We start from the raw sequence: 22,779 nt of genomic DNA on the forward strand, positions 1-22,779 counted from the left end.
CCGAGAGAAACAGGATCAGAGCCCGCAGTGTGAGCAGCACACTTGCAAACCGCTACCTTTAAAGGCAGCTGGACAGCATCCAAAAGTTGAGTTAGTATAGCGGAATGGGAGACGGGCTTCCCTGTAGAAGTTATCATGCCACGGTTGCTCCACTGCTGAGCAAAAACATGCACTGTAGCAAAAGCATACTGACTATCAGTCCAGATAGTGACGGACTTGTTTGCAAACAATTTGCAGGCCCCAGTCAAAGCAATGAGCTCAGCGGCCTGTGCCGACATATTGGATGGCAGTTTAGCAGCCTCCAAAACCACGTCGGCAGTAACAATGGCATACCCAGTAAGGGTCACACCAGACTCATTCTTCTTAGAAGACCCATCAACAAAAACCACATGACCATCTGGCAGAGGCGTATCTTCCAAATCAGGCCGAGCCTTTGCAATCTGTTGGGCAGCATCGACACAATCATGGAATTCGCCATCGTCAGGAAGGGGAATGAGAGTGGCAGGATTGAGTGTCGTGCATCTTTCAACGGTCAGATGCGGCTGAGACAGCAACGTAGCCATGCAAGAAAGATGACGCGCAGGCGACAGAAAGGTCATATTAGTCTGTAGCAGAAGAGCCGAGACAGCATGAGGAACTTTCAGTGTTAAAGGATGAAATAACACAACACCAGCACTGCTCTCCACAGCCATGGAGGCTGCCACCACGGCCCTCACGCATGGTGGGAGAGCACATGCAACACTGTCCAGTTTAGAGGAATAAAAAGCAATAGGACGCAATTTTGAGCCATGTGATTGGAGCAAAACAGAGGTCATGTAATGACCTTTGCAGTCAACAGTCTGGACAAACACCTTATCATAGTTGGGTAAGGCTAGAGTGGAGCTGGAGACCAAAGCCTGTTTGATCAAAACAAAAGCATCCTCGGCTTCAGGAGTCCATTTTAAGTGAGCGGACATTGAGATGTCTTCCACATACATCAATTTGGACAGGGGAGCAACAATTTGGGCATAATCAAGTATCCAGTTTCTACAATAACCTGTGAGACCCAAAAAAGACATCATTTGCTTCTTTGTTAGTGGCTTAGGAGCTTGTAAAATAGAGGCTTTTCTGCTTTCAATTATGGATCGACCTTGGGAACTTAGATTGTGGCCTAGATACTTAATTTCAGCAGACCACAGTTGAAGCTTGTTCTTGCTGACCTTGTGGCCTTCACTTGCCAAGTGATGCAGCACTGCAAGCGTGTCTTTTTGGCAAGAGGCAAAATCAGGAGATGCTATCAAAATGTCATCAACATAAAGCAAGATCTGACTTCCCATTGGCGGGACAAATTTAGCCATGCTGGCTGCCATCACCTGGGAGTAAATTGTCGGGCTTTCACAGTACCCTTGTGGTAACCTTGAAAAGGTGTACCTTGAGCCAGCATACGTAAACGCAAACCAAAACTGACTCTCTTTTGCAATAGGGACAGAGAAAAAAGCATTGCTAATGTCAATCACTGTGAAGATTTTCGCATCAGGTGTCAATGAATTCAACAAAGTATGCGGGTCAGGGACACAAGGCGCTCTCTGAATAACAGCATTGTTTACAGCTTGCAAGTCTCGCACCATTCTCCACCCCACAGAAGGGGGTGCCTTCTTTACAGGGAAAATTGGGGTATTGCAAGGAGAATCCGGGCAAGGAACGATGACACCTGCTTTTAATAAATCAGAAATAACAGGTGCTATACCCTGTAAGGCATCAGGTTTTAAAGGATACTGCCTCACACAAGGGCGGTATTCAGTTTTAGGTCTTATGACAACAGGAAGCGCACCTTTCACTAAACCAACGTCAGAAGGACCCGCAGACCAAAGATGACTTGGGACCCCAGCGAGGATGTGCTCGTCATCGGACGTCAACACATAATCTCAAGATGAGGGTGTTTGCTCAACACCAGGATCAGCGTGGATTCCACTAATGAATGACAAGGCTTTAGTCATATTTTGTTTGAAGAGCTTGGTGGAAGGACTGTAAAAGGAGTCAGGATTAACCTGAGTCCAGTCAGAAGCTGCCAAGGCATCACCAGCCATAAATCCTAAACTCTGCCAGGCTGCGGTGTGAGGCCTGTAGAGAGAGATGTGGAGCGGAGTGGGAGACACGTGTAACTTCTGCACAGCAGGGGGAGCCGCTTGTATGACTACACAAGCACGGCTCTCACCATCGTGCAGAAGGAAAGAAGTTGTCAAGGTGGCAGGTGTAGCAGCCTCAAGCATGTTCTCGTAGTTGTGATCAGGACCCGGTGTGTCTTTATGCCACATAGTTATGTATAGTTGATTGGCTTCCATTGCTTGTTCAGGGCAGCGCAAAAGGGTGGCCACACGGGCCAAAAGAGGGGAACCAAATTCCATCACTTCTGCGTCAGCCAAATCCAATGAATAAAAATAGTAGCAGTGAAATTGGCCAAATATCTGTAACTGGTGTCGCCTTTTGACAGCAATTTGACCATTAAGAGACACAAGGGAAAGCCCAAGGGCAGTGAGAGCGTCTCTACCTAGCAAATTAATAGGGCAACTGGGCATCAGCAAAATGGGAATGCAACAACTTCCCCCTTCTGGGTCCCGTATCCAAACTGGTCGAGACTGGGGAACTGGGGTTGCCAGCCCATTCGCTGCTCTCACCCAAAAGGATCTACCGTTACTTTGCACATCTGCAGGTATGTCACGACACGTGGTCACACATGCCCCTGAGTCACACAAAAAGGTTATTGGAGTCCCGTTTACGAATAGAGTTATCACTGGCTTCTCAACATTGTTCATCAACAAATCTTGAATGTTCAAATCTACATCAACAGGGGGAGCTGTTGACAAGACAGTTGTTTCAACTGTATTTTGACCTTCGGCCAGTCATAAGGGAGGTCTACTCCCACCCTTGTGATTATCTGGGCAGTTTCTTGCTATATGGCCTGTTTTCCCACATGACCAGCAAACGGGAGGTCCAGCATTGTACCGTCTTGACTGACCTGAAGCGGGCTGGTCATTCGTTCCATAATTGGGAGAATCACGACTGTACCCCCCTCTACCCTTGCCACGGAATTTGTTACGACCACGCCCCTCCAGGCGCGGTTCGAAGGTCTTATTTTGATAAAACATCTCAGACTGCTCTCCTTTAACAAAAAACACGGTGCCCATTTTCCCCTTCTCTTTTGCTCTTTTTGCATTGACAACTTTCTCGGCGTGTATAGCATGATCAATGAACTGTGGCAAGGCAGATGTCGGGAAAGTGATCATATGTTTAGTGATCCAGCTCTGGATTGCTGGTCGCGAATTCGCATGTAGAGCGTTTTTGAGTTGTTGGTCATAAACATCAGATCCATGCTCCAAGCCACTATTGGCCTTGAACACTCTCTCGAGTCTGTGCCTAAAGTCTTCAAACAACTCATCTTCTTTTTGTTTGGTTCGGCCAATGTCTGTGTAATTTGCTCTACGTTCAAATTTTATTTTGATCCTGCCCAATAGTTGGTCAATTTCTCTTTGTAATGGCACCCCGGTACATTCCAATGGACGGCCCCGGGAATCAAAGGGATCCCAGGTGCCTTTAACGCTCGCCCAATGTTTGGTTAAAGATGCCATAAAAACCTGTTGTACTTCATCGCCTCTCAAATTGTATGAAGCAATGAGTTGTCCCATGTCGGTACAATATTGATCAACATCTTCAGTGGGCAACGCTATACCCTCAATTGCTGATTTTATATCAGCGTGGGTCCATGTTCTGTATACTAAAATTGTGGGTCCTCCCTCATCATGAGGATTTGCCACTTCAATCATCGGGTATGCGTCTGCGTCAGTCGAAGGAACCAACTTAGCACGGCCCCGCGTCAACACACCACGAGCACGGCTCCGCGTCAACACACCACGAGCAGAAGCACCATACTCAGGAGGATGATTTGTGCTTGGTAATTTGGGGTACAGAGACGGGAAAATTGGTTCACTTTGGCGTGCTGCAATCTCCGTCTCTATAGATTGATCATTCTTTTCATCCTCATTCATCGCATCGTCAGCTTTGGCCTTCAAGCGAGCCCGCGCTGACACTGTCTCATCATCCTCCTGCCTGTGCAACAACAAGTTCTTTTTTATCTTTCCTCCGTCTTCCTTATCTCTCAGCCTTTCTCTTATCTGCCCACATTTTCTCTTCTCAGCCTCCAATTCCCATTTTACTATTAGATGATATCCGTCGTTATTCCTCTTTACACCACATTTAGCATCAATTGATTGCTTTAGGTTATCCAACGAATTTGTTTTCAGCTGACCGTCAAATTTGTAATCGGTTATCCATTTGTCAAGATATTTTACATTTTCGGGGTCAACTTCTTCCATCAATGTCCAATCTTTGCATTTCAATTCATGTCGGGGCAGCGGCTTTTGCTTGCTATTTGCTGTCCCCATGATTTATTTGTTTAGTTTACGGATTTGGCAATTTGAATGGCACCCGCAGTGTCCTAAAGCCAATTTAGTTTACAGGACAGTGGATAAATGTTCGATGTGTGGTGGGTCTCCGGAGGAAACGGAGAATCCTTGCTTTCATCCACACAAAGCCACTGTTTACACTCCTGCGTGTTTATACAGAGGACTCAAACCTCAAATCAGAGCTCAAATGAGGTCACTCTCAGTCAAACCATACACACGCACACACACACACAATGCGCATTCCTATCGTCTCACAGGCAAGCAGGGGAGCCCGCCCTCCAGTGGATTTTAACAACCCTTTAACCTTCCTATTGTGTAAGGAAAACTTATCTTTACCATTTTCCCAAATACAAAACCTATCTTTTCACGGAGAAAGAAGCCAAACCAGCTAAACAAGGGATAAGGAAAAACCCACCACAGATGGCAGCAGAAAACTAACACAGTAGGAAGGTTAGTGAGGAGGCCCCACCACACCTCAGCGGGATTTAACTGCTCCAACTACCTGTACTTCTTTATTTCTTTAGAAAACAGAGGAGTCTGCCCTCCTGTGGAATTTAACTGACGTTTACGTCAGGGGACTCCAGCATCCCATACAGAATTTAACTGTCTCTAAATATGCACTTGATAGGGTCTAGAATTGTCAAGGTTTCAAGTGACCTCTTGCCACTACACTTTCATTCCTTTCAACAGAATCAACATTCATACTCACAGTCCGCTGGGCCTTTCCCTCGGACGATCTCGTCAACCACTCCGGCGTCCAGCTGACTGATCGAGACAGCCCCGTGAAAAGGGTTTCCTTTCTATGCCTTGGCCAAGGACTTGTCCTGCGTCGAAAAGTCAGCCGGAACCCGAAGTAGGTCTATTGAGATCCCGGACGAGCCCCCAAAAATCTGTCAGGTTCAAAATCAGCAAAAGGATCAGCAGACAAAACCAGTGAGGCAGAATGTTGAGTCTTTTCTCGCGAGGAGTGCAACCAGACTTACAGCAGTCCAAAATACACTAAAGATCTGTCACACCCCTCGCTCTTTTTATTAAGGGATGCCCTATCTACAATGTGAGACCAGCCCCTAACAGGTGGGGGGGAAAGCATGGCCTAGTCTCATGAGAAAATAAAGGAGCGCAAGGACATAAACAAGTATTCTATGTGAAACAAGTAGTTACAGACAGGACGCCATGGGAAAGGAATGCAAGGACAGAATGTCATGTGCAGACATCAACAGAGTAGATTGAGCTATCAGCAACTTTCTTGGATTCCCAGAGGTGTAGAAGGTCAGGAAGCCCCAGACAGCATCGTACGACTTGTTGTGGACTGGTGGACGTCTGCAAGGCGAAACAGTAAGCATTCTGCGCAATAACTTATTAATAAGTACTCATTAGGGAACGCATGATAACATATATATACAATTTATCTAACAATTCCCCCCTGTTTATCATAAGTTCCCGGAGACCAACCCATCACCCATATGGCCACTTCAAAAAGATTTTCAGCCACAGGGATCATAATTCGCAGGAACCAACTTACACACGGGAGGAAACTGAGCCACAATCGGCAAAGCCCGGGTCAGAAAACAAATCGGACCAGTTTACCACAACAGATTCGCTGACCGGGCCGTCAATAGAGAAGGAACCCCCGTCGACCGAAAGGTCATCCCTTAGGAGCAACGGGAAAGTCTCAGCTGGTGGAGAGATAGCAGCCGTAATTAGCCTGTTAATTAGGGATCGGAGACAAGGGATGCAACAACATCCACACAAGGTCAAAATGGCAGAGAAAACGGCAACGGAGACCAGGGCAGAGGAAACCAGGGTGCGGTACTTTCCGAACACGTTCAACCAGTTGGCCCAAACCTCCGTGTTCACTCCACTGTGCTCCTTCATCTTCCCGTTCAAGGCCCGCAGGCCCTCAAGGGCCTGGGACAGGCTTCCGTCGGCCGCAGTGTTATTTGGAATAAAAGTGCAACATTGCTCACCGAACATGGCGCAGACACCGCCCTCCCTTGAGAGTAGCATGTCAAGGGCCATTCGATTCTGGAAAGCCATGAGGGAAGTAGCGGCCAGTTGGGAGTGGACCGCCTTGAAACCCGCCTCGGTCCAGTTTCCAAGCCTCTGCACGTTGTAATGGACGTAGTTAATCCTGTCAACATTTTTGTTAAGAGTACACCACCAACACAGGGCGGATTCAAAACCAGCTGCTATCTGATTCACCAGCTTATACTCATCCGGCACTCCCCTAGGAACACCAATGGCGTCGATGTAGGTTGGATTAGCTGTGCCCCGCCATTCGGCGTCTCGTTTCGTTCTCGGCCAGAATTTGGGCACTACGGACTTAGCAAAAGACGTTAGATCATAAGAGGACATTGGTATCAAATGAACAGGTAGCAATAGGGTTACCAAAGCGCAAATTCCAGCGCTGTCGAAAGGCAACCTATCATAAAGTTTGTTACTATTACACCAAAACCAAATATCACAACGAGCAATGGGCAAAAAAGGGGCCGTGACCTCGGTCACGGACCCACACCACGGAGCAGGTAGGGCGCCGAGCATCACACCGGTACCAGGTAATCTAATGCATGTAAAATTACCCTTAGCTACAACAGACGAAAAAAGGGGTTTATGCTTCGCCATAGGGGCAACAGGGTAAACCGTATCCCATCTAAAACAATCGTGAGTGGGTGAAATGGACGAGTCTAACATCAAAACGACAGCACACTTAGGGCCTATATTTGCAGGTATGATTTTCAAAAGAGGTCTGGGACCCATGCATGCAATGCAACTAGCGCCAGCCATCTTTGCGGCCTGCTCAGCCATAAGAAGCCAGTTGTTAGTATGACCGCTTATCCCTGTGGAGGCCACAAAATAGCTGTCTACATCAGTGAGGAGCGTACTTGTGATTTTTGCCCCCGCTGACAAGGTGTATTTATTTGTAACGGGACGGTCTGCGACCGACATTGTTCTATTAAGGCAAATAGCAATAGGAAAGCGAGGATCGGTTCCAGAGGACCAAGCCCACAGTTGAAAACCCCAACAAGAAGTGTTAAACAAGGTGGCATTTGGAGGACGAATATGACCGTCAGGGAGTGTAAGAGTCAAAAGGAGGCTTGTGCCCCGATTTATCAAAGTCACTCGTTTAGCAAAGAACACAGCCTCGTCACTGGAACCAGAGGGCCAATACCCTCGCATTTGCGTGGTGACAAGGGTGCCCCAGCCGGTGTTAACCGGGTGGCCAGTTAAATACCACCAATACCCGAGCCATCTATCTCCAGTAGTGGGGCGACCATTACGAAACCCCTTCAAACTTTTCAAAGGTAAAATAATAGAAGAAGATGTGTTAGGAGCCACAGTAAACATTAATGAGTTATTATAAGCCCAAGACAAAAGCCATGGTACACAGGTTGGAACACGGACGGCTCCTGGAACACAAACAACATGACCAAAAGGGGATTTAGTGTCGCGCTTATGTCTAGCAAGTTCTCCCCATGAGCCACATCGACTAGAATTAGCGTTAGCAGTCGCCTGAGAGTATAATGTGCGAGGCTCATGGTACCCTATCCCTCCAGATAAAGTAACCCCCGAAAAAAATATAATGGTAACACAAACCAGCAAAAACAACCAAAAGCACATGGTAGACTTCGCGCAGGCTACAGCCCGATTAAAGCACTCACCAAATGACTCTCTAATGCTCATGTTTTGGATCTCCCCAGAGTCAACACCCTGAGCTTCGGGTTGGTGTCTTGGAATTCTTCTGCTAGCTTTCGTGTCAACCCTGGATCTTGACACCAGAATCAGGCACTATTACCAGACTTTGCTCACCTTCCGTACTAAGGTTGGGTCTGCGGAGATCACTTTTTTACAATGAGTTAAATGAATCCACGTGTTGCGTTCGGCTATTTTTAAAGCATTAGGTGTCGTGAGTAGTACCAAAAAGGGACCTTCCCATTTGGGTGAATGCCAATTCTTCCTCTTGATACTCCTGATCAAAACCCAGTCTCCCGGTACCACCTTGGGGTCTTCCTGCAGAGAAATGGGTTCATCATCAGTGTTATTGGTTAGAATCTTTTGACGTTCCAACATTTTCCTCATGTAATCAGCTAACGTGGCTTCCTCGGGGATCTCCCATGTGTTTTTGAACTGAGGAAGCCTGTAAGGTCTCCCAAACATAGTTTCATAAGGAGTTAGCCCTGTTGTACTTGTAATATTTATGTACATTTTAACCAGGTCTAAACACTGAGTCCACGGTCGTTTTGTTTCTTCCATACATTTCTTTAATCTGTTTTTTATAGACTGGTTCGCTCTCTCAACCAGGCCAGCGGATTGCGGTCTGTATGAACAATGGTTCTTTACATTTATGTGGAACATTCTCCCAATGTTATGCACTATTTGATTTACAAAATGTGGACCATTGTCGCTATAAATTGTTTCTGGAATACCGTACCTTGGAATGATGTCTTTGCATAAGGCTTTTGCCACTGTGAGTGCATCTGCATGTTTGGTAGGAAATATTTCTACCCATTTAGAAAATGCGTCTATTATGACCAATCAATATTCTTTCCCTTCACATTTATGTAATTGGATATAATCCATATGTATTGTCTGAAACGGGTACAATGGAGTCGGGAATTTCCCTCTCTGAGGTCTTAAATTGCCTTGTGGGTTATGTTTAGCACAGATCAAACACGCTCTGCAAAATCGTTGTGAAAAAGCGGCAAAGCCGTATGTTGTATAAATAGCCTCGACTTGTTTCACCATACCCCCCGCCGAGACATGGGTGACCCCGTGACTTGAAATAGCAGCCCATTTGAACAAGCCACGAGGCAAGACAGGTTTGCCCAAAGGTCACACAAAAAGACCATCGGTGTTTTTAGTTGCACCCCGCTTTTCCCAAGAGAGTCGTTCCTGGGAGGGGCTCTGAGACTGCATGTCAAGCAACACATCAGGGGAGATGTGTGACATTGAATCATGAGCCGTGAGAGACGAGAGGACATGAAGCAGGCCTTCCGCAGCGGCCTTAGCGGATTTGTCAGCAAAAGCATTACCGAGAGAAACAGGATCAGAGCCCGCAGTGTGAGCAGCACACTTGCAAACCGCTACCTTTAAAGGCAGCTGGACAGCATCCAAAAGTTGAGTTAGTATAGCGGAATGGGAGACGGGCTTCCCTGTAGAAGTTATCATGCCACGGTTGCTCCACTGCTGAGCAAAAACATGCACTGTAGCAAAAGCATACTGACTATCAGTCCAGATAGTGACGGACTTGTTTGCAAACAATTTGCAGGCCCCAGTCAAAGCAACGAGCTCAGCGGCCTGTGCCGACATATTGGATGGCAGTTTAGCAGCCTCCAAAACCACGTCGGCAGTAACAATGGCATACCCAGTAAGGGTCACACCAGATTCATTCTTCTTAGAAGACCCATCAACAAAAACCACATGACCATCTGGCAGAGGCGTATCTTCCAAATCAGGCCGAGCCTTTGCAATCTGTTGGGCAGCATCGACACAATCATGGAATTCGCCATCGTCAGGAAGGGGAATGAGAGTGGCAGGATTGAGTGTCGTGCATCTTTCAACGGTCAGATGCGGCTGAGACAGCAACGTAGCCATGCAAGAAAGATGACGCGCAGGCGACAGAAAGGTCATATTAGTCTGTAGCAGAAGAGCCGAGACAGCATGAGGAACTTTCAGTGTTAAAGGATGAAATAACACAACACCAGCACTGCTCTCCACAGCCATGGAGGCTGCCACCACGGCCCTCACGCATGGTGGGAGAGCACATGCAACACTGTCCAGTTTAGAGGAATAAAAAGCAATAGGACGCAATTTTGAGCCATGTGATTGGAGCAAAACAGAGGTCATGTAATGACCTTTGCAGTCAACAGTCTGGACAAACACCTTATCATAGTTGGGTAAGGCTAGAGTGGAGCTGGAGACCAAAGCCTGTTTGATCAAAACAAAAGCATCCTCGGCTTCAGGAGTCCATTTTAAGTGAGCGGACATTGAGATGTCTTCCACATACATCAATTTGGACAGAGGAGCAACAATTTGGGCATAATCAAGTATCCAGTTTCTACAATAACCTGTGAGACCCAAAAAAGACATCATTTGCTTCTTTGTTAGTGGCTTAGGAGCTTGTAAAATAGAGGCTTTTCTGCTTTCAATTATGGATCGACCTTGGGAACTTAGATTGTGGCCTAGATACTTAATTTCAGCAGACCACAGTTGAAGCTTGTTCTTGCTGACCTTGTGGCCTTCACTTGCCAAGTGATGCAGCACTGCAAGCGTGTCTTTTTGGCAAGAGGCAAAATCAGGAGATGCTATCAAAATGTCATCAACATAAAGCAAGATCTGACTTCCCATTGGCGGGACAAATTTAGCCATGCTGGCTGCCATCACCTGGGAGTAAATTGTCGGGCTTTCACAGTACCCTTGTGGTAACCTTGAAAAGGTGTACCTTGAGCCAGCATACGTAAACGCAAACCAAAACTGACTCTCTTTTGCAATAGGGACAGAGAAAAAAGCATTGCTAATGTCAATCACTGTGAAGATTTTCGCATCAGGTGTCAATGAATTCAACAAAGTATGCGGGTCAGGGACACAAGGCGCTCTCTGAATAACAGCATTGTTTACAGCTTGCAAGTCTCGCACCATTCTCCACCCCACAGAAGGGGGTGCCTTCTTTACAGGGAAAATTGGGGTATTGCAAGGAGAATCCGGGCAAGGAACGATGACACCTGCTTTTAATAAATCAGAAATAACAGGTGCTATACCCTGTAAGGCATCAGGTTTTAAAGGATACTGCCTCACACAAGGGCGGTATTCAGTTTTAGGTCTTATGACATTCCAATGGACGGCCCCGGGAATCAAAGGGATCCCAGGTGCCTTTAACGCTTGCCCAATGTTTGGTTAAAGATGCCATAAAAACCTGTTGTACTTCATCGCCTCTCAAATTGTATGAAGCAATGAGTTGTCTCATGTCGGTACAATATTGATCAACATCTTCAGTGGGCAACGCTATACCCCCAATTGCTGATTTTATATCAGCGTGGGTCCATGTTCTGTATACTAAAATTGTGGGTCCTCCCTCATCATGAGGATTTGCCACTTCAATCATCGGGTATGCGTCTGCGTCAGCCGAAGGAACCAACTTAGCACGGCCCCGCGTCAACACACCACGAGCACGGCTCCGCGTCAACACACCACGAGCAGAAGCACCATACTCAGGAGGATGATTTGTGCTTGGTAATTTGGGGTACAGAGACGGGAAAATTGGTTCACTTTGGCGTGCTGCAATCTCCGTCTTTATAGATTGATCATTTTTTTCATCCTCATTCATCGCATCGTCAGCTTTGGCCTTCAAGCGAGCCCGCGCTGACACTGTCTCATCATCCTCCTGCCTGTGCAACAACAAGTTCTTTTTTATCTTTCCTCCGTCTTCCTTATCTCTCAGTCTTTCTCTTATCTGCCCACATTTTCTCTTCTCAGCCTCCAATTCCCATTTTACTATTAGATGATATCCGTCGTTATTCCTCTTTACACCACTTAGCACCAATTGATTGCTTTAGGTTATTCAACGAATTTGTTTTCAGCTGACCGTCAAATTTGTAATCGGTTATCCATTTGTCAAGATATTTTACATTTTCGGGGTCAACTTCTTCCATCAATGTCCAATCTTTGCATTTCAATTCACGTCGGGGCAGCGGCTTTTGCTTGCTATTTGCTGTCCCCATGATTTATTTGTTTAGTTTACGGATTTGGCAATTTGAATGGCACCCGCAGTGTCCTAAAGCCAATTTAGTTCACAGGACAGTGGATAAATGTTCGATGTGTGGTGGGTCTCCGGAGGAAACGGAGAATCCTTGCTTTCGTCCACACAAAGCCACTGTTTACACTCCTGCGTGTTTATACAGAGGAATCTCAAACCTCAAATCAGAGCTCAAATGAGGTCACTCTCAGTCAAACCATACACACGCACACACACACACAATGCGCATTCCTATCGTCTCACAGGCAAGCAGGGGAGCCCGCCCTCCAGTGGATTTTAACAACTCTTTAACCTTCCTATTGTGTAAGGAAAACTTATCTTTACCTTTTTCCCAAAGTAAATATAAAACCTATCTTTTCACGGAGAAAGAAGCCAAACCAGCTAAACAAGGGATAAGGAAAACCCACCACAGATGGCAGCAGAAAACTAACACAGTAGGAAGGTTAGTGAGGAGGCCCCACCACACCTCAGCGGGATTTAACTGCTCCAACTACCTGTACTTCTTTATTTCTTTAGAAAACAGAGGAGTCTGCCCTCCTGTGGAATTTAACTGACGTTTACGTCAGGGGACCCCAGCATCCCATACAGAATTTAACTGTCTCTAAATATGCACTTGATAGGGTCTAGAATTGTCAAGGTTTCAAGTGACCTCTTGCCACTACACTTCCATTCCTTTCAACAGAATCAACATTCATACTCACAGTCCGCTGGGCCTTTCCCTCGGACGATCTCGTCAACCACTCCGGCGTCCAGCTGACTGATCGAGTCAGCCCCGTGAAAAGGGTTTCCTTTATATGCCTTGGCCAAGGACTTGTCCTGCGTCGAAAAGTCAGCCGGAACCCGAAGTAGGTCTATTGAGATCCCGGACGAGCCCCCAAAAATCTGTCAGGTTCAAAATCAGCAAAAGGATCAGCAGACAAAACCAGTGAGGCAGAATGTTGAGTCTTTTCTCGCGAGGAGTGCAACCAGACTTACAGCAGTCCAAAATACACTAAAGATCTGTCACACCCCTCGCTCTTTTTATTAAGGGATGCCCTATCTACAATGTGAGACCAGCCCCTAACAGGTGGGGGGGAAAGCATGGCCTAGTCTCATGAGAAAATAAAGGAGCGCAAGGACATAAACAAGTATTCTATGTGAAACAAGTAGTTACAGACAGGACGCCATGGGAAAGGAATGCAAGGACAGAATGTCATGTGCAGACATCAACAGAGTAGATTGAGCTATCAGCAACTTTCTTGGATTCCCAGAGGTGTAGAAGGTCAGGAAGCCCCAGACAGCATCGTACGACTTGTTGTGGACTGGTGGACGTCTGCAAGGCGAAACAGTAAGCATTCTGCGCAATAACTTATTAATAAGTACTCATTAGGGAACGCATGATAACATATATATACAATTTATCTAACAGGAAACAAGAATGGTAAATCTCTAGCTCTTGAAGAAGATGAGAAGTACATGGCGAGTAGAATTCTTGATTGTATGCAATACATGCCGAAGCGGAAGAAAAAGTATGGAGTAGAAGGGAAGTTGGAAGTTGAAGTGTGGAAGATAGTGGTTGATATTTTGGAGGAGAGTGTAGATAGGACGACAAAGGGACTGAAAAAGAAAGGAAAAGAGAGAGAGTTGAATTGTGCTAGAATGTGGTTGAAAGCTTCACAAGAGAGAAGACAACAAATTGAAAAGACAAAAAATAGAAAGATAAGTGATGAGGCTGCAATTCAATTAAGATTTGAAAAAGAATTCTGGGTGCACAGTAGCATCCCATTCAATGATGCAGCTGAGAGTGCTTATCAGCTTATTGTGTTGCGACTAGAGATGCACCGATCCGATATCTGGATCGGATATCGGCCCCGATATCAACAAAATAGATGGATCGGGTATCGGAAAATACAGCCGATCTGTGAGCCGATACTTTCCTTAATCTATTGGGACGCGGGCTACGTCATACGTCAGCAGCACGTGTGCCGCATGCCACGAGAGTTTTCTAAACAAACGCAAACATGGAGCGAACGTTCGCTTCTCTCACCCCGGGTTGCTAAGCGGACGTCAAACCATGCGCGTTCGCTTCTCTTCGGGTTGCTAATGGGACGTCAAAGGCTGCGCGTTCGCTTCTCTCCCGAATGGGGGGGGCGGAGTCTAATCGGATGTGAAACGCTGCGTGTTCGCTTCTCTTCCGGGGGGGTGTTAATGGGACGTCAAACGCTTTGTGTGGCGGGCTCCATCTAGTGTGGAAACTGAGAAGCTGAGCTCAAGCTTCTTGTGCGGGCCATATTCAATTATGTTTTCAGAATTTGCTGCGGGCCAATAAAAACTGGACCGTTAGTTTGGACACCTCTAATTTAGAGCAAAGAACTGTGTAATCTGCCTGATGCCATTGCCTTTGGTCTTTTCTGTTCCACATGTAGAGTTATGTAGCTTGTTAAGTTTGAACTGGACTGCCCCTACACCTGTCTATGGACCCCGTGGAGGCTATTTTGTGTGTTTTGGGGTGTTCTCTTGTATTGAGGGGTGCTGGTTGGCCGCTGTTACTTTTTTTCCTTTGTCTTTTAGCTTTGTTTTGCTTTGATGGCTTTTATCTTGAGCACTTTCTGCCTTTCTTTGTGGCACCGTTGTGTGGCAGCCTTATGAGAGCCTATTGAGTTGCGCTCATGCCATCTGTGTGTCTTTTGTATACCCACTCTGTGGTATGAATACGGCTGGGGCCTGAATTTCCCCACCCCTGGGGATCAATAAATATACAATCAATCAATCAATCAAGTCAACCATAATATCGGATCGGTATCGGGTATCGACCGATACGCAAAGCCACGGCATCGGTATCGGTATCGGAACTGAAAAAGTCGGATCGGTGCATCTCTAGTTGCGACGATTGAGAAAGGCAAATGTTCTGATGTATTTCATCTAGATGATGATAATGATCTAAATGAAGATGCAACGATCTTCTTCCAAAGTTCCCAAAGGGACAGAAGAAGAGTTAGAGACCAACAAGGCCGCAGGCCCCCATATAATTCAAAATCCCCGTCAGATTCAGAGACCTGTTGGAACTGTGGGAAACGAGGACACTTTGCAAGAGAGCGTAATCAGGCGAAACAATACCAATCAAAGGGTGGAGGAAGGGACAGAGGAAAAGCCAAATTTTCAAAACGACAAGCTCCCTCCCCTTTGACCGCTCATGCTAATACAGAGAAAGAAAGAATAAGGTGCCCATATGACAGCAAAACATGTCATAGTCAGATTATTAGAATTTTTTTGGATTATTAGAGCTCCTGTCCATACAAGAAGTATGACAATGCTGTTTGTATGCCCAATGACAAATGACCTGAGATCAAATTGTGTGCACACTCAAGTTAAAATTTGCAAAATAAATGGAAAAGCTTCTAAAAGTAAAATAGAGAATAAATCTGACAAGTAAGACGAGCAAAAAGATGTTCTTATATGTTGTGCGTCATCCTTTTGTGCTGGTGTGTGTGTGTGCGCGTGTGCGCGCAGAGGATCCTCAAGAAATGTTGTGTATATGTGTGCACGAGTGAGATGTGTGTCCTATGGAAGAAATCAGTAATGGAGAATGTTCAGGAGGCTGTTGAGGAATAATAGGGAAATTGAGAAGGAGATGATGATGTGTTTAAATTGGTTGGAGAAACTGAGATGAGCAGTATGTGGCAGAAAGTGACTAGAACGGTGGTTTGATAGGACGAGAATAAGAGACAGCAAATGTTGTGTAGAACAGTGGTCCCCAACCTTTTTTGCGCCATGGACCGGTTACATGTCAGAAATATTTTCGCGGACCGGCATTTATATAAATAAATAATACATTTATATAAATAAATAAATACGATGAAATAAAATGATACGACTGACATAAAAACAAGTACAAATGACAAAAATAAAACTGACCATTACGTTTAATTAGTGGGAGCACTGAGTTTGTTTCTCAGAAACGAGCCGGTCCCATCTAGACGTAATCGGAGACAATGACACCCGAAGTGATTAAGGTTTGTCCTATATTGCAGGATGCTTGGTCTCTATGTGTTGAAGCAGTTTTGAATGCTTCATTGCCTGGTTCGTTAGCCTGTCGCCACATATTAGCTTTGCGGGCTCGACTAGGGAAACATGTCACGTGACCGGGAAGAGTGTCTTGACCTGAATTAATTGATCGTTGATATATATTTTTTTTTCTGTAAAAAAAATTCGATTGGTGGATTGTTCTATCAGGAACCTTGGTTGAAAATGGTATATGAATGTTGTGTGGAGAGCTTGGATGAATTGGTACCAATGTGGAAAGACTCCTTTTTGGAGACTGTGTGTGAGATGCAAATGAGCATTGATTACTGAATGCCTGACTGAAAGGAAAATACAGGTTGAATGGTTGAAGTTGTTGGAGACTACTATGGAAAATTAGTAGAGCGACTTTGAAGAAAGAGTGATTTTGAGTAAGTTAAATGCTAAGAAAATAAAATAAGTAAATAAAGAAAAAGAGAAGGTTGTTTTTGGATTGATAATTAACTAGAGAAAAACTGGAGAACCAGTAACACATGCAGAAGATGTGTGAACTGGGAAATTGAGAAGCGTTTTGGAAAGAATGTAGTAAAGAACACATCTTCCAGAAACGTTTGTCAAGGTGTGAGGCATGGGCGTTGCCAAGCCTCAGAAGGAGGGAGTGAGTAGGACAGATAATGAAAGATAGTAAAAATACAACACTTTACGACATATGGATTCTCTAATACATTTGGCGTCATACTATTAAGTTAAAAATTTCTCAAGCTTTTCAAACTTTTGCTGTAAACAATTGGAAGATGATTGAAAATGACTAAAGAAGCTGTGAGGAAGTGGTGTATGTGTTTGGAAGGGCACGCGCTTCCCCTGGCTAATCAACATTTGTTTGACTGATCAAAGGAACCATTTGCTACAGGACTTCCCCCAGCCCAGATCCAACCAAGACCAGAGAATCTTCTTTAAAACAGGAGGCAACAAATGGCAGCGCCTGTCATGAATGGTCTTTAGTTAGGAGGAATCATTAGAAAGTGCTCAAACTCTTCTTGCAAACACACCTATCTGCCCAGTTCAAAAAGGCAATAAAATTGACTACAAGAGTTGCAAAGAACAGATGTGGTTCCAAGACCTGCGTCTTGTGGTTTGTCATTTGTAAAATGTGGCCGTTGTGATCCTCCCAAACAGACATACCGTTGTTTTCCTTGTATAATGCGCGAAATTTAACTAATTTATTGTCCTAAAATCTGGGGTGCACATTATACATGGGTATAATTTAAAAAAATATATATTTTTTCTTTTTTTAAACAGCACATTCTAATTATTTATCTTTTAGAAGCAAGTTGCATTTCTTTACCACTTGATTTGCAAATTTTGACTTTAGTGTGCACACATACCGTTTTTTTCCGTGTATAGTGCGCCCCCATGTATAGTACGCACCCCTAACAATGGCATGCTGATGCTGGAAAAAAGCTTGTACCCATGTATAATACGCACCCAATTTTTATGAATTTCTTTTAATTTTTTTTTTAATTTTTTTTTTTTTTTTTTTTTTTTTTAAGTCCCAAAGATCGTCACACACGCAGGGAGGCAATGGGTCCCATTTTTAAAGTCTTTGGTATGGTCTTAACTAGGCTGGATGTCATTTTTTTTGTTGGCGTTGATTTCTCCGACTGCCCCTAAACGCACCACCGCGCTCCGTGCGCACACGGCGGCTCTGTATGGGAGAGACGTTGAAGAGGAATAAAAACACCCTTGGAAACCAAAACTTGCCCCTCGTCGTGACTCGGAGCCGCAACAAATGTTTCGGATTTGTGTAGGGTACATTGTGACAGACGGCAAACTAGCAGGTGATCGAGCGAGCGTCTGATACAAGAGCATTGCGGTCGTATGGAGCGTGTTTGAAATGAACAGCAGAGACGAAAGGAACAAGGCAACGCATTTTGTTATTTGCTGATTGAAACTGCTAATTAAACTGTGAATTGAAACTAATAGGAAGAAAACAACTCTCGCTCTTAATATAGCTGACGTGTCTTGCGCAACCGTTCTGCGCATCTGTAATGGCGGCCTCCGTATGACGTCCGGTCCGCGATGGAGATTAAAAAACAAACAATATTTGACAATAACACACCATCGAGGATTGCACCATCGCATCAAACGATGTGTCGTCAATTATGAATTTTACTAAGTGTGTTGGGCAGGATGGCTGAATGCGATGCGCGATTGACAACAAACAAGAAGAAAGGTGAGTTTTATTTCGGGGGAGATTTGTCATGTCTCGTCCCCAGTTTTGCTATGTGTCTAGGTTGCCATAGTTTCTGTTCGTGTCACCCCGCTCTTCCTGTGTCACCTCAATCGATGTAACGTGTTTTGTATTTAAGTCCTGTCTGCCCCTCGCTCACCGTTGGATCATTGCATGTGTTACTGTCATTCTGTTCCTGTCTTTGGTAATGTCACCCTGTCTTTTTGTTCCACGACTTTGTCGGTCAGTCCTGTTGTTGGTTTTGTTGTACCATGACTTTATTTAAAAAAAAAAAAAAAAAAAAAATTAAAAAAAAAAAAATAATAATTTTTTTTTTCTTTGTACCCATGTATAATACGGACCCCAGATTTTAGGACAATAAATTAGTAAAATATTGCGCACTATACACGGAAAAAAACGGTACCATTTTTTTCCATGTATAATGCGCGAAATTTAACTGATTGTCCTAAAATCTGGGGTGCGCATTATACATGGGTACGATTTAAAATATATATATATATATATTTTAATTTTTTTTTATTTTTTTATTTTTTTAAGAAAATCATGGTACAACAAAACCAACAACAGGACTGACCGACAAAGACGTGGAACAAAAATACAGGGTGACATTACCAAAGACAGGAGCAGAAACCAAACAGACATCATGACAGTAACACATGCAATGATCCGACGGTGAGCGAGGGGCAGACAGAACTTAAATACAAAATACGTTACATTGATTGAGGTGACACAGGAAGGGAGGGGCGACGCGGACAGAAACTATGGCAACATAGCAAAACTGGGGACGAGACATGACAAATCTCCCTCGAAATAAAACTTGAAATCACCTTTCTTCTTGTTTGTTGTCAATCGCGCATCGCATTCAGCCATCCTGCCCAACACACTTACCGTTTTTTTCCGTGTATAGTGCGCAAAATTTAACGAATTTATTGTCCTAAAATCTGGGGTGCGCATTATACATGGGTACAAAAAAACTTTGATTTTTTTTTTAATTTTTTTTTTTTTTTTTTTTTAGAAAACAAAACCAACAACAGGACTGACCGACAAAGTCGTGGAACAAAAAGACAGGGTGACATTACCAAAGACAGGAACAGAAAGCAAACAGACATCATGACAGTAACACACGCAATGATCCGACGGTGAGCGAGGGGCAGACAGGATTTAAATACAAAACACGTTACATCGATTGAGATGACACAGGAAGAGAGGGGCGACGCGAACAGAAACTATGGCAACCAAGACACATAGCAAAACTGGGGACGAGACGTGACAAATGTCCCTCGAAATGAAACTTGAAATCACCAAGTTTTGGTTTCCAAGGGTGTTTTCATTCCTCTTCAACGTCTCTCCCATACAGAGCTGCCTTTTTCACGTCCGCACGCCTCTTTCCCGTGCGCGCACGGAGCGCGGTGGTGCGTTTAAGGGCAGTCGGAGAAATCAACGCCAACAAAAAAAATTACATCCAGCCTAGTTAAGACCATACCAAAGACTATAAAAATGGGACCCATTGCCTCCCTGCGTGTGTGACGATCATTGGGACTTAAAAAAAAAAAAAAAGAAAAAAAAAAATTTCATAAAAAATAATTCATAAAAATTGGGTGCGTATTATACATGGGTACAGGCTTTTTTCCAGCATCAGCATGCCATTTTTAGGGTGCGTATTATACATGGGGGCGCACTATACATGGAAAAAAACGATAGTCAGTAAAATTCATAATTGACGACACATCGTTTGATGCGATGGTGCAATCCTTGATGGTGTGTTATTGTCAAATATTGTTTGTTTTTCAATTTCCATCGCGGACCGGACGTCATACGGAGGCAGTATGACTGCGCATGCGCACTATGGATCCGATGCGCAGAACGGATGCGCAACACACGTCAGCTCTATAAAGAGCGAGAGTTGTTTTCTTCCTATTAGTTTCAATTCACAGTTTAATTAGCAGTTTCAATCAGCAAATAACAAAATGCGTATTACAGGTAATATTTTATTTCACAACACTTTGCCTTGTTCCTTTCGTCTCTGCTGTTCACTTCAAACACGCTCCATACGACCGCAATGCTCTCGTATCAGACGCTTGCTCGATCACCTGCTCGTTTGCTGTCTGTCACAATGTACCCTACACAAATCCGAAACATTTGTTGCGGCTCCGAGTCACGACGAGGGGCAAGTTTTGGTTTCCAAAGGTGTTTTTATTCCTCTTCAACGTCTTTCCCATACAGAGCCGCCTTTTTCACGTCCGCACTTCTTTTTCACATGTGCGCACGGATCGCGGTGGTGCCTTCACGGGCAGTCGGAGAAATCAATGCCAACAAAAAAAATTACATCCAGCCTAGTTAAGACCATACCAAAGACTATAAAAATGAGACCCATTGCCTCCCTGCGTGTGTGACGATCATTGGGACTTAAAATTTTTTTTTTAAAAAATTAAAAATTCATAAAAATTGGGTGCGTATTATACATGGGTACAGGCTTTTTTCCAGCATCAACATGCCATTTTTAGGGTGCGTATTATACATGGGGGCGCATTATACACGGAAAAAAACAGTATTTGCATATTTTCCTGATGGCGATTTGGTTTTAAAAAATCTATTCAGTGACGTTTGTCAGGGACCGTATACCTGGCGCCACAACCAAGACTTGAAGCCTCCACACTAGATGGAAAACAATCCAACATCAACGCCCTGCCCCAGAGCCGCCTTTTTCACGTCCGCACGCCTTTTTCACATGTGCGCACGGATCGGGGTGGTGCCTTTACGGGCAGTCGGAGAAATCAACGCCAACAAAAAATTTTACATCCAGCCTAGTTAAGACCATACCAAAGACTATAAAAATGGGACCCATTGCCTCCCTGCGTGTGTGACGATCATTGGGACTTAAAAAAAAAAGATTTTTTTTTTTTAAATTCATAAAAATTGGGTGCGTATCATACATGGGTACAGGCTTTTTTCCAGCATCAACATGCCATTTTTAGGGTGCGTATTATACATGGGGGCGCATTATACACGGAAAAAAACAGTAAGTGATTTGGGCTTTTGTTGTTTGTTGTAATTGGTTTGTGGAAGGACTGCAGGAGCTTGCTGGCTGTGGCCCGGTGGACTTCGGTGTCTGCCTGCTCACGGCCATCATGAAGTTAAATGTTGTGGGACAGGGGTTGAGCTGTGATGGTGAATGAATGGGTGCCTTTGTGTCTGTTAGTTTGTACGTGTGTGTGCGGATATGAATGGCCTAGGTAGGTTGATGTGGAGGTGACGTGATCACAATTGAAGATAAAATTCCTCTCGCTGCTAAGTATAGTACAAATTGAGCTGAATAGGATTTGATGATTACTCAGGGGCACTATTGACGTCAAATGGTTCGATGGAGAAGGCCTGTTTCCTGTACAGACAGGACCATCTAGTCCATCCGGGATGGGTATGATGATGTGTCCGGGACACCTTGCTGGTCCCTTTCGCTCCCCAACGACGCTATTGACACATTACGTGAATGTGTCGAAAGGGTAGGGGAGTAAAATAATTAACTCTACTGTAAGATTCAATGTTTTGTCAAATGTAATTGTTTTTGGAGTCTTAACAGGACATGTAAGAATTCAACACACAGTGATGAGAGAAGCAGAAGAAACATCTCAGATGAGCATCTCACGTGCCGTCCAGCTGGCCGGCAAAGGAGATACGTGGTATCATCTGTCCCAGTGCGACACAGTGAAGGGTTCCTGCAAGGAACCAGATCTGCCATAGACAGCGTCCCCGCCCCCAGTTCAAACAGAGGCAGAATAATCCTCTTCCCCCTTGGTGGCCAGGTAGTCCACCCTGAGCCACTGAAGACAACGCCCACGCAGCAGATATTTCCATGTTCTCCCCGGATGTAGCAGAGCTGCGAAGGGGGTGATAATTGTGCTCACCCTCCACCAGTGGGCGTGCCAAGCCCCCAACGGCTGAACAATCACGAGCAATCTTTTCTTGAACTTGTTATTGATGATATTCTGGTCGCCTAAGGCAGAGGGACCGTGTCAGACTTTTCCTGCAAAGTAATATCTAGTATTGAGGAAAAACCTCATTCACTGGAATTTATTGCTTTCATTGTATTTTCTTACTTATATTTGCTTGATCGGGATTGACATAATCCTATGATAAAACAGGAGGGAGATGTTAGGGTTTACAGATTATCTTCATCGTATCATGATGTTGGAATGTAACCTGGCTTAATTTACCTAGCTTGTCCTGTCTTAACAAAAGTAGTAGACCAAAATGCTAAGATCTTTTGAACTGATTGACTAGCTGCAAAGGAAGCAATCAAAGTTGCTTTGTTTACACAACGTCGTAAAAGACCCCCTGCTATG

The 22,779-nt window shown here is 44.6% G+C and overlaps 1 protein-coding gene across 1 annotated transcript; it reads right to left on the minus strand.

The window, feature by feature from the left end:
* Nucleotides 1–5,444: 5,444 nt before the first annotated feature.
* Nucleotides 5,445–13,598, minus strand: LOC133153998 (uncharacterized). Its single transcript, XM_061278364.1, has 2 exons — nucleotides 12,891–13,598; nucleotides 5,445–8,447 (listed from the first exon to the last, which is right to left on the minus strand). The coding sequence occupies exon 2, from the start codon at nucleotides 8,118–8,120 to the stop codon at nucleotides 5,958–5,960; it is 2,163 nt and encodes a 720-aa protein (XP_061134348.1). The 5' UTR covers nucleotides 8,121–8,447; nucleotides 12,891–13,598; the 3' UTR covers nucleotides 5,445–5,957.
* Nucleotides 13,599–22,779: the final 9,181 nt, after the last annotated feature.

The sequence above is a fragment of the Syngnathus typhle genome, linkage group LG5, assembly GCF_033458585.1.
Source record: "Syngnathus typhle isolate RoL2023-S1 ecotype Sweden linkage group LG5, RoL_Styp_1.0, whole genome shotgun sequence".
Classification (NCBI taxonomy): Eukaryota; Metazoa; Chordata; class Actinopteri; order Syngnathiformes; family Syngnathidae; genus Syngnathus; species Syngnathus typhle.

Coding starts and splice junctions, on each gene's coding strand:
- LOC133153998 (XM_061278364.1), bottom strand. CDS start 8,120: ATGAGCATTAGAGAGTCATTTGGTGAGTGCTTTAATCGGGCTGTAGCC.